The following is a 12,544-nucleotide window of genomic DNA, read 5'->3' as shown; positions in this document are numbered from 1 at the left end:
AAAGATGAGTTTTACTATCAGTTTCGTAGAAACTAAACCCAGCCAAATATAAATCTTTTTATGATTTCTAGCGTCCGTCAATGCTATTTTATAAGAACACCAATATTACAGTACTACCACCCAAAAAAACAGCAACTACAAAACATGTACCGTGTCACCTACCTCGGTTTGATGCTGCGACTTGTAGGCCGGGTAGGCCTTCACGAACAGCGGCATCTTGGCCAGGGAGTAGCGTTGCTCATGCTCGGCGCCGATCTGCCAGGCTGGGGAATTGTTTGGATCAAGGGCCAGCTGCGCCAGCCGCAGCTCCGTGATCCAGTCCTTCTTGACCAGGGGGTTTTCGATCTGGAATGTGTAGGTGATGTCCTCCTTGCCACCCTTGGCGGCGTTTTTGAGCACCAGCTGCAGACAACACGAATCCACCCAGGAAATTTCCTCGTCCTTTTTCTGTTTGGGAGCAGAAACAGGTGGAATTAACTTTAAACCGACTTTCATAGATTAACATACCTGTATTGACGCTTGAATTTCTGCCAGGATGGATTTCGTGACGCCGAGGTTGATCTCCCGGTAGCAGCCTTTGAGCGAGCCCACAAGATCGTTGATGCGGGACATGACCTCGTAGTCGTGCATCAGGTCGTTCATCTCGCTGCACAGGTTGTCGGCATCACTGCCGGCCGCCGAACCAACTCCCGGAAGGGTTCCGCCGAAGGAACTGTTCATAGTTCCCCCGCTGCCCGGTAGACCACCGCTTATGTTACCGACACTACCCGGCCCAATGTGGGGCGAATCGAAGCTGGAGTTGGATTTTAGACTGTTACCGCGCTTCATTCCTGTTGAAAAAGAAAACTTGATTTTCTGAACAGCTAGAAAATATTTTTAAGACAACCAACCTGCCGTCAAAATTCTAGACAACGTGATGGACTGGTTGTTATCGACGATTTCAACATCCTGAACCGGGTGCATCCATTTGAAGGTGAGCTTCTCCGAGGAGCCAAACTCGTGTGACTGTTTGGGAGCGACCGAAACGCAAAGGACCTTGTCGTTTAGTAGCAGCAATCGACGTTTCTTGCTCTTGACGATGAAACCGGACTGATTGAACTCGAGCTGAGTAACGTTGTCCTCCCGCAGCAAATACCGGGTGTTACTGCTGTTGATGGCACTGTCGGCTCCGGAACCTCCCACCAGTGATCGGATGTTGAAGGTGCCGCTAATATTCTCCAGCATCTCTTTGAATGCCTGGAACTGTTCAGCCTCACGCTTACGTTCGTTCAACATCTCAGCCAAGGATTCCAACTGGGTCAGTGCCAGCTGCAGTGACATTCGATCGTGATGGCCCTGAGGCGTGTACTTGAGCAGGTCCTGCAGAAATAGAATGAACTGGGGAAACCGTTGGACCGGTTTGACCATCAACCCGAAGAACGACAACCGATCGTGTGCGCTAATCTGTTTGACCTTGAAGAAATCGGACAGCGCCGATTTTCGCTTTGCTTCCATCCGTGCCAGGTCCATAGCCATGGAGAAATTATTGATGAAGCCGCTGTACACGTCGAGGACCAGCGATTTGCTGAAGGTGGCGACGAACACATCGCCGATCTTCTCCTCTGTGTCCCAGTTTTGGATGTAATCCGCGAGCGATATTCGGAAGAGCGTATGTAGCTGAAGGATTTCCGGTAGCCGATGGAACAGTATGGCAGTTTTAGAGGGGTTCAAAATGGGGGGGCTACTTTCCTCCAGTGGGCGTTTGTACTCCTGTGAAGAGAGATGAAAAATGTAAAAACATGATCCTCCTATTTACACCTTATACGATCAAGATTAGAAGTACCACAACTTACATTAACTAGCCGCTGCAGGGACGCTACGTAGGAATTTTCGCTGTGAACAATGGCAGTGACGATCATTCGCCGTTTCAGCTGCTGTTGACTCAATCCGGAAGGTGCCGGCGGCAGCGCTACCGGAATGTGTCTCCTTTCCGCTGCCTTCGGTTCCCCGGAACCACGCGTCATAGCGAAACTATCCAGCGCCAACTGCAGCGGATCTTCATCCGCCTCGAGTACTTTGCCCATGTTGCCCAGTTTGCCACCATCGAACCCACGAACCGAACCTCCATAGAGCGACGAGGAGTCCACATGATCGACGCTGTTCCGCCTGTTTTCCTTTCCGCCAGCGGAAGAAGAATTTAGAGGGGATCCAGCGTTGCTACTGTGACCCTTGACATCGTACTGGTTCATCGAACCGCGACGTATCGAGAACCAGCGCGACAGTCGTGAGAAGGGCTCGGATGAGGAAGACGTCGAGGAAGATGTCACCGATGGTGGCGATGAAGTTGGTGGGGATCCAATATTCGTCATGGCTGATGCAGCGTTATTGGGACTACTATTAACGACTGTCGGAGCTGGTGACGTTGTGCTTGCCATGTTGGTTGCTGAAAAGAGTAGACCGTTTGTGAACATCGATGATCACAGTAAGAAAAATCCAAGAAAATCTCACCGTGTAAAGAGTTCCGATTGTTGTTGACCAGATCCGCGATCAGTTGAACATTACCGGCTCCAGCGTCGCCACCAAGACCACCGGTGACCACCGGAAGAGATCTCCGACTGCCGACGCTGTTGCTGCTGCACTGGTGCTGAAGCTGTGCTGGATGCTGATGCTGATTGTGGCTCTTCCATTTATCAAACGACAGATGATACTTGGCTCTATTGAGGGTGTTTTGCAATTGAGTGATGCTGCTGCTGTTGCTGCGCCGTCTCTGGTCCGGTGGGGGCAGTTCCGTTGGCGATAGGGCCACTTCCTTTGGTTGTTGCTTTTGCTGTTGCTGCTGCTGCTTCTGTGACGTCGGTTTCTTCTTCCTTAGGTACTCTTCACGGATGTCGTTCTCGTCCAGATCGAGCTCGTCCTCGTCGTCGTCGTCTTCGTCGTCCTCGTCGGAGGTTATGTAGCGTTCCTCCGAGTAGCAGCTGTCCTCGGAACTGACCGTCCTCGTTGACGGTTTGTAGTCGAGTTTCGTTGATCCCCCCACGGTACGATTATCCGAGTAAGGAATCAACTGAGAGTTCCGGAAGTCTGCCTCGGAACTGATACTCAACTGCCGATGGTGAAGGTGATGATGATGATTGTTATTATTGTGGTGATTGTTCTGTGACTGTTGTTGAGAAACAGCGGATTCTAGGAGCGATCGCCGTCCTGCGTCAATTGCGGCACTGGTTTTGCTGTTGTTACTACTATTACTACCAATGATGGATGCTGATGATGGCTGTGGTGCTTGTTGGGGCGGAGGAGAATCGTAAGGGATCGAGTTATCCCACGAGGTATCGGCCGTTTGGTAGGGCTTTGTTTCATCTGCAAAAAAAAAACGGGAAGAAAGAAGGAGGCAAAGTTATTACGTGTGAACGCTTTTCAAGGTTAGCTCTCTGGATCTATCTACAAATATAAATATTCTAAGTCAACTGATCTTCGGCACAACGATCGTGATCGTACATAGAAGGATGTAGGTTACGGAACCAGTCGACTGAGACGCCTACATCGATCCGTTGAAATGGTATGATTAATGACCAGCTGATTGATACAGGTATTCAAGATCTTTTTTGAATGAGGTAACCGAACGATCGTTAGGGTATTTTTTTTTCAAGATTTTATGAAAGAGAGAAATTTTTCAAAAGGTGTGCGAAATTTGCTACCCAATGAATTGTGTCAGAATGAGTCACAATCGACGAATCGAAAAATACCAAACGATCGCGCACTGACTAATCCCAATTCTGGCACGTAGTACTTCGTTATGTATTCAAATGGGCGTTTTCGCTATATTGTCAATTTTAATCAAGTGTCACGTCAGTTTTCTCAGGTGAGTAGATTTTAGGAATTCGAAGCGACTACCAAAGTCTGGCACTTGACATCCGGTGGGAATTTGATCATGTCTTTATTCCAAAAAGTTGGATCCATTCGTAATCACAAAGAATGATGATGAGGTTTTTAACTTTGAATTTTTTTTTTCAATGTTTAATAGCCATCCCGATGACTGCTAGAATGAGACAAGGATGTATTTTACCACCGCTGCTTTTTATCATCGTAAGGTATGAGATCTTGACTGGATCGATTGTTTTGTTCGCCCAAAAACAACAAGACATGCAGAGCAAACTCGACGCCCTCACGGAAAGCTCCAAGACAACAGGTCTCAAAATCAATGTCGGAAAGATCAAGTCGATGGAGATCAACAGAGAAAATTCTTACAATTTCTTGGAAGCTGGGCAATAAGTTGAGAAAGTTGAGTGCTTCCAGTATCTTGGTTGCCAGATAACGCCTGATGGCGGTACAAGAAAAGACATCGAAACCCGGATCGGAAAGGCCCGATTTGCGTTTGCGAGTCTTCGAAACATCGGCGGTTACGCCAGATCTCTCTACGCGCCGGAAAATCGACGTGGAACCATTAAGTAAGTTTAATAGCCAATTAGACTCTGAAACTGTTTGTTTTAGCTTTTCTACATCACAGATTCAATCAACAAGACGATAAAAATCCTTTTTTAAATATTTTGAAAATTATTTTTTTCCAAAATAGTTATCGGTCCAGCAGGAATGAAAGTGTAGAGACATCGAATCACTGAAGGAAGGTCTTCAAGCCGGAGCTGATGAAAGATCAACGAGCTGACGTCAAGGAGGGTTAGCTAGACAGGAACCATTCAGAGGTCGCAGAGTCACACCCAAAACTATTAGGAAGTCGTCGGACCAAAGCCATTGCAAGGTCGTCAAGCCGTAACCACTAGAAATACTTGTGTTAATGCCATTGGCAGATCGACAGGTCAATGCCACAAGATGGTCTAAGGGCAGAATGGCTGCTCGTTGAGTCAGAAATATTGATGATCGACGCACTGGAGCCGGAGTCGTCAACTTGGAACCATAAAATGTTATCAAGCCGAAGCTTTTGGAAAGTCGAAGGATCGACGTGCTGGAGCCTCTGGATGGTCGACGGATCGCAGCCAAGGATCTTCAAGCCAGATCCCATGAAGGTCGTCGAATAAGGAATTCATAGGAAGGTCGTCTTACCTGGATCCACAGGAAGGTCGTGAAATTGGAGCCATTGAAAGATCGTGGTTGCCAAAGGTCATTGAACAAGCCGAATAATGATTGGAAATTTTATCCTGATCCCCAGACCTTATTCTGAGCGAAACCTGACCTTGATTCTGATTTCAATCCTTATCATGGTATGGAACCTGATTTGATCCAGATCCTGACTCTGATTCGAGATCTAATTCTGATCGGAAACCGGTTCTTAATTTTGATTCTTTTAAGCCGGTTGAGAGCACAGCCCAGATCACAGTCAGATAAAATATCCAGTCGAGTGGACAATATTACTAAGAGGTTGAAATTACTTGAGAGGACATCTCGAATGGTAGAAACCTGCAAATCCTACGTAGAAGTTTAAATTGAATCGGTAGAACTGCTTAGAACAGAAATAGAACAGAATATTAGGTCGAGAGTACAGCAGAAACCAAATTATGCGAATTTTAAATGAGTTTAGTAGACAGCTTACACCGGTAAGAAAATATCCAGTGGATGGAACAAAAGCTAAGAATTTCCGAAAGTTTCAGCTTAAAATAATAAAAACTACCCTGAAGACATTGTTAGAAGTTTCTATCGGTTTGAGAGGACCGAACCAGTAATGAAAAAGGGCGGTTTGATATTGGTTAGTTTTCTATATAAAAAAATAGATTGACATAATTCGCACCATAGAGCTCTCGTTCACTGTCATGTCATGTTTCCAATGTTTCAATGTTTCCCTTCTATCAAAACAAACATCCAAAGTAGGTATCTCAACCAATGCAATGTCCATCCGTTCCCCGGTATCCGAATGCATCCTTTGGCCCATATATGTCCATCAAATGAAGGGGTGGAGGTGGGTCAAGAAAAACCGCACACGTTTCGACTCGGCTTAGAGAGCACGAAACTTTTCCCTTCAAAATACAACATTCAGACAGAATGCCGGCCATCGTCACTGTCGGATTTCAACGGTTAGAAGTTCCAAAGTAAATAGTTTGCGGTACGTGTTTCTATTTCAATCAGGCAGCTGCTGCTGGAAGCATTTAGTAGCTAGCAAGTAGCGATACTATTGTAAGCTTTATCATCATCACACATTTTCCAGCTGAGTGTTACGAACGAACAAGTTTCAGACAGTGAGTGTGGGTCGAGACTCGAGACGAGACACTAACTTAAATGCCGCGGCCGCAACTAATTGACTGGCCAACTGACTGATTGACTCGGTTTACTAGTAGCAGTGTACTTAAAGGCTTTGGTAAAAATAAGTCAAACTGATGGTATTTTCTTCGAGTTTGGTCAATGAGTTATGAAAGTTTTTAGGATCTTCCTCGTTGACTATGTAAAATTTAAAAGCCTACTTGGAAATGTATAACTTTCCCTACTTCGGCAAGCCTACTTCGAAATCTGATCTATCATTTTTTTTTTCAAATGAAATAGAAATGACAATCGATTGTTTTTATCGAAATAAAACTCACTAAAATTTCATAACACATATTACATTTCTTCTGAATTACTTCGCCTTTTCAAAGACACAACCAACTGCAAAAAAAGAGCACACAGATAACAATAATTAAGCCTTCATTACAAAACTTTTTCAATGGAATCTGCCGCAAGAGGGGAAGAAAGAGGAAAAAAATCGCCTCGACGATACGATAACACCGAAAGAGAGTGAGTCAAAACAACTTTTTGAGTTTTCAATTTCATTTTCGTCAATTTTCGCTCGTCTATCTTACAGTCGTACTCATGAGTATAAGCAAAAACTTTGCTTTCCATCTGCTGCGTATGAATACGTCCGGATAATTGGTGGACCAGTTTCCCGTAATTGTGTCTAATTGCTGCCAGATTCAACGAGATGCCAAAAAGACGACGATGACGCCGTACTAAGATGGATTTATCTGCGCAGCGCAGTTTTTCGTTCGAACCGTAGTAGCGTAGCGATCTGGTCCCTGTCTGACATTAGATAACATCCACCGAATGTGTGTGCGTGTGTAATGTAGTTGTGGAATAAGATGTGTAAAATCACATTATTATTATTGTTACGTTGCAGCACTCGGGCTCCGGGGAGAGATGTGATGATGCCAAAATTTCCCACGAATTGATTGACCTCGAAAATTTCTAATGTTGTCGATTGTCGTAACAGTAATGTTGTTGTTCAGCATGGTTCGGGCAATGCATTTCTCAAAACCATTCACAAGGCCCCGACATTGATTGGTCCTAATTAGGAGGACGACCATAAGAGTAGCCGGCAGCTTCGAGCTATTATGGTTTAATTTCACCAAAAAAAATCTCAGTTTATAAACCATTCGGACAAGCGACGACCTTCATTCAAGCGAGCAAGAAACCAAGCCTCTGCTCTGTTTCCGTCAGCTTATGTTGTGTTATGTTATGTTTCCTCCTCAAAGATGATGGGGGCCCTCTAGTTCTTCGTCGTATCAAAAAGTATGACTTGATAGAATGTCCATTTTGAGCCACATCGAACGACGACGAAGAACCCCCAGGCTGGCAAGGAAAACAACTTCTCGAAACGAAACGACGATGTCCATCCGTTGTACGTCGTTAACCTAGTCGTTGTCCAATTGGAAAGTGATTGAATCGGAAAAAAAAGTCGGAAGGACGACTAAACGTATGGAACAAAAAAGTTACCTTACAGTCGCGTGCTTTCTTGATTGAATTTTTTCCAGTGTAACCGGACGCCTTAATCCTTTGATCATTAAACATCGTGTGAACTGTCACCTGATTTGACGCGCTGAAACCTAATGCTTTCGAAAGGTAGGCCATGACTCTGCTGAGACCACCACCTGTGAGTTTTCCAAAGGAAAAAAAAACAGAACCACGTTGCTTTCAACTCATGCTAATAGAGGCTCCAGCCAGCGCCAACTATCTGGGTATATCTACTATTAGGTTAAATTCGATCGGCCATTGAAACTACAACAGAACAAAAATATAAAGGCAGCTGAAATAAGAGGTTACACTTTCGTTTCAAATAACAGCAAAATCCGCTGAAGGTCGCCTCCATGTTGTTGGTCCGCCGCGTTCGAAGTTTGCCAATTTGAAACCAAACACCCGTTCGTTTGAAAACTTTAGCTCTCACAAGAGTTCCGAAATATGAGCTACCCGAAATATCAACCGTACCACCTATGATAGATAGGTGATTGATTGTTTTTTTTTTTCTTTTTGTTTTGTTCTTTTGTGTTGAGCTCACCATTAATGGAGTCTTACCATGTGATTATACTTGACTGAGAATGAGCCTCCACATCTCCCCACCGACCCGGGTTTTGTTTTGATCCGTCATCGTTCGAAGAGAGGATTGAATTCACTGGAAGTCGGGGACGACCTTCGCATTCCGAAAAAAAACGCGATCCAGTGCGTTCGTCGTGCGGGATCGAATTCAACGGACGTGCCTGTCCGAGCACTTGTCACAATTTTGGCGAAATAAGATCCCTGCTCAAACATTAACTTGTCCGTCATAATTTGAGAGGACAAAAGTAACCAGTTTGACTCACCTGTTTTGAAACTTTGTGGAAACTCTCGAACGATTTGCAAAAATCCGCAGTCGCAGCTTTTAAATATTTTACCAAAAAGTAAACAAATTCTAACAGTATTAAAAATTAAGCGTGTAGAAGTTTCGACTGACATGATTATACTGAAGCAAATTGTCTGTTTAAATGAAATTGTACCGATCAGTAAAACGAAAGTTGTGTGAACCTCTTGTAAACTTTCCGTGAGCTTGAGATTAAACTTCCAGGAAATCCAAGAAAAATAGATACAGTAAGAATATTAAGTTTCTTCCAATATTGTGTGAAAAGTTATGGGATCAGGGACTTCAGCTATGAGAACTGGATAGTGGGACCTAAATAATAAGACTTGAATCATGGGAAGATTCGAGTTCTGAGACCTTAGACCTGTGACGTGGAAACTGAGGCCTAAAATTTGATAGCTGAGACCTGGGTCATTAGACATGAGGCCCAAGAGTCTGAGTAAGTTCATAGAATCAAACTATGCTTTGAAACACGGTCAAACTCCATTTTGAGTACCAAAAAAGAAGAGTGAATGAAATTGTTTGAGGCCATCCTTTTTGAGTGAACTCAGTAACTTACTGGAGGATAGGACATTTTCTTATCACACGTTAGGCCAGTTTGAAGGAAACAGGAAGAATATTATGAAAAAAGGGTTTTTTTTAAATTTGGCGAGTACACGTTGCGAATTGACAAGACTACACTGAAACAAAGTGTCGGTTCAAATTAACTTGTTTTGACCAGTATCAACTTCAACTTCAGATCACGATACTCAGCGATAATCACGTAAACACAGGCTGGCTGATTGTTGATTTGCGCTGGGAAAAAAAAGTCGGCTCAATAAAAACATCGCCAGACCAGAGCAGAACGTGTTTGCCTTGCCGGTGCCCCGAATGACACCCGGGTGATGCACTTTTTCACCCATATGGCGGCGATAATACACGTCGTCATCGTCGTTGTCGTCGCGTACATCCAATTCAATTCGTTTAACTGTGTGAATGTACGCAATTTTGTTCGAAAATTGTTCAATAAAATCCTCCAACCATGTAGTGGCGGCCCGGCGGGATGCAAATCAAAGTTGAAGGTTATGTTGCTACAATCGCTTTGGACCTATGATTACTTTGAATGTGGAGTGTTTCACAAAAATGTTAAAATGTAGAGTTTGTAAACTAAAGTCGACTGTGTCTGTTTCAAATGAACGATATTTTTTAAAATTGAACTCATTTTTAACCGTCTATCTTTGTATACGTGTCAAGTCGCGAATGCCTTTGAGATGGTAAAACGACTGTAATCGAAACAAAACAAAAAAGTATACGTGTTCGTTCAGTCAGATGATAACCTTCAATCATTCCCAGTCCTATAAATAATGAGTAACTCAAGGTGTCAATAACTGTGTAATCAGTTCATTCTGACTTCCCGTTGATTGCAACATGGGTATAATTTATGCAGCGTGAAAATTTCGATCACAGCAAACTGATCTTCATTACAGGGTAAAAACAATCATCAACAACAACAACAACGAAAACTAGAATGCCTTCGCGATAACGACATAGTAGCCGCCTTTGATGATGAGGAAAAAACTACACTGATAGTGAAAATCTCGCAACTATCACTCGCTTAATGGCGCAATTAATAAGCATCCGCAAATGGTCACGTGATTGCGGTGTTGTAATTCAACATTCTAGGGATCGCAAAGTTTCGGTTTCGAGGCGAAACAACAAACGAAGTAATGAAAAAACACCATAACTGTCACCGCCGCGTGGCGTAACCGAATCCTGTTTGCAAACGGAACCAGTTCCGTTTTGAGGCGAACGTGTGGAATCGTGCGAGTGTGTCAATTTGATCAGAATAACCTCAATCCAATATAAATGGCGCGCGGTTACCCCGTGCGTGTGAATCAAAATCGTGAGGATTTGATTCACCGATTTTTTGCCCCTTTGTTTTGTGGTTCAATCAATTAGTCAAAGCCGCCGCGGCTTTGAGGTTTTCCCACACGGCGCGACGCGGTTTTGCAGCAATCGCACTGCCTTACGCGATTTAGCGTCGCCGTTTCAGTTGCATTTGAGAGGGTAGAATTTCTCGCCTAGGTTTTTTTTTCTACACAAGCTTTATTTCCGATAAGAATCCAATGTTATTTTTCGTTCACATCATGGAGAAACATATGACAGTTGTAAAAAAAAATTATTAAAAATCTTCTTTGAAAATAATTGTGATAAACACCCCAAGTTTTAGCAACCTTCTAAATTCAGTACTTTTATACTGAAAAAAATCTAAACATAATTTTCACAAGTATTTTCCTTAAGAAATAGTTTTTCAAATTTTAATCCACTGAAGTTTCAGTAATTCGGCAATTGCATCCATTCGAAGCCACCAATTCTGCCACGAAACTACACGATGTAATACACGAGCCGGCTACTCAATTTCAGCTCCAACTCAACTAAGTGCGTACATATGTAGAACTAATTTGCACTGACCATGATCAGATTTTAGCGGTTCCGCCCACCCGCACCGCAACTGCAAGAAAGATTGGTGGGAGGGTGCTTGTGTTTCGTTTACAGACACCTATGATGCCCATCGAAAGATCTAGCCGTTAAGATAGCCGCCGTCGTTCTGTGAAATTGAAACTACATCAAGCATCATGATTGCATGATGAATCAAAGTGAGTGAGTGAGCAAGAACGATCAAAAAGGCAGGCAGGTCGCCGTCAGTTGATCGGGCGGACGTTCGTGGGTTGTTGACAATTGCACCAACTGTCATAATTAAACTTGTATACCACCGCGGTCTCGTACTAAACAACGACCCACCAGAACACTTCACCCTCGTGTTGTTTTTTCCTTCTTTTTCGGGGGGTAGAATGGTGGTGTGCAAATTTACACCATTCTGCAACCTGTGCGCAATAACTAGTTGTTACACTAAGACCTGCCTCAGTGTCGGCTTAAGGGGTGGCTTTGTTTGGGGCTGAGATTGCAAAACAAGTTCACCCACGCGCTACGGTTTTTTTTTCTTGAGTTGCGTTGTTTACAGCGCTCACTCTCACGAAACTGCATTAATTATCACTTGTTTTGACGGCCCCCTTCCCATGCGCGCTTTTCGATTGATTTACGGCTTCCGATGATTCGATGCTGATCGAGAGAAGGAAAAAGGATCGAACAATTCTTACGTCCGATAACATGTAAATTTGATTGGAAGTTTTCCTTCAGTGTTTGTTGTGTTGTTAGGTCTGTTTAATGGCATTGAGGCATAAAATTATGCAGTTTTCCAGAAAAACCTTTAAGTAAATTTATTTTAAATTAATCATAGCAACAACATGAAAAATGTTCTTAACAAAACACCGATTTGGTAACTGAAAAAATTGTAACATCCAATAATAAGTTTGATGAAGACCGGTTCTGCTTCTGGGGAGAGGTTTTTTTCGGAAGGGTTTTGTGTTACACGAGGCGCTTTTCAATCGACCGGCAAACCTTAATCCGATAAAACAAAACAAAACGACAAGCTTGACAATATTTAGAGCGTACTTTGCCCGCCATCCTTATGTGCTCTCTTCGACCAAACCGGGAAAAAAGCAGGTGTATGTCGCATTGTCGTATTCGAACGAACGAAAGTTGAACTAAATAAGGGTCACAGTATCGTTTTCCCCTGGAACAAAAAACAACAATTGTGCAATGGAGAAGCCCCCATGGTGCCCCGTGTGGCATGTGGCTCGAAACAAACTCAACAGAAAAAAACAGGCCCTAACCCTTTGACGCCATGACACCAAACATATGTGTGAGATTACACATTCGATTTGGACGATGGTACCGTTTTTGCGCTCCAAACATCTCCTCTTCTTGCCTTCTTCTCACACCCAAGCGCAAGTGGACGTCGAGCAATCGAAATTAAATAATGCAAAGTGCGCCAGACGTCGCTCTTTTTTTTGGAATGAAAAAAAAAACCTCTGACAAACGACAATTGCTTTAACGTTTGTTTAGATTTTTTCAGGACTGCTGGAATTCCTAACCTGAAAT

At 43.5% G+C, this 12,544-nt stretch overlaps 1 protein-coding gene across 4 annotated transcripts in view; it reads right to left on the bottom strand.

Moving 5' to 3' along the window:
• Positions 1-12,544, bottom strand: part of LOC129738466 (uncharacterized) — a 119,142-nt gene that overhangs the window by 3,633 nt on the left and 102,965 nt on the right. For all 4 annotated transcript variants that reach the window (XM_055729674.1, XM_055729673.1, XM_055729675.1 and 1 more), the window contains 5 exons: positions 2,488-3,336; positions 1,833-2,422; positions 891-1,749; positions 508-830; positions 163-447 (listed from right to left, as the gene is read on the bottom strand). In XM_055729674.1, coding sequence (XP_055585649.1) covers positions 163-447; positions 508-830; positions 891-1,749; positions 1,833-2,422; positions 2,488-3,336 — 2,906 coding nt within the window. The remainder of the gene's footprint in view (positions 1-162; positions 448-507; positions 831-890; positions 1,750-1,832; positions 2,423-2,487; positions 3,337-12,544) is intronic.

Source organism: Uranotaenia lowii, chromosome 1 (genome assembly GCF_029784155.1).
Source record: "Uranotaenia lowii strain MFRU-FL chromosome 1, ASM2978415v1, whole genome shotgun sequence".
NCBI classification, from domain to species: Eukaryota; Metazoa; Arthropoda; class Insecta; order Diptera; family Culicidae; genus Uranotaenia; species Uranotaenia lowii.
Note: the sequence above shows the minus strand (reverse complement) of the source record. Positions and strands in the feature narration are given on the sequence as shown.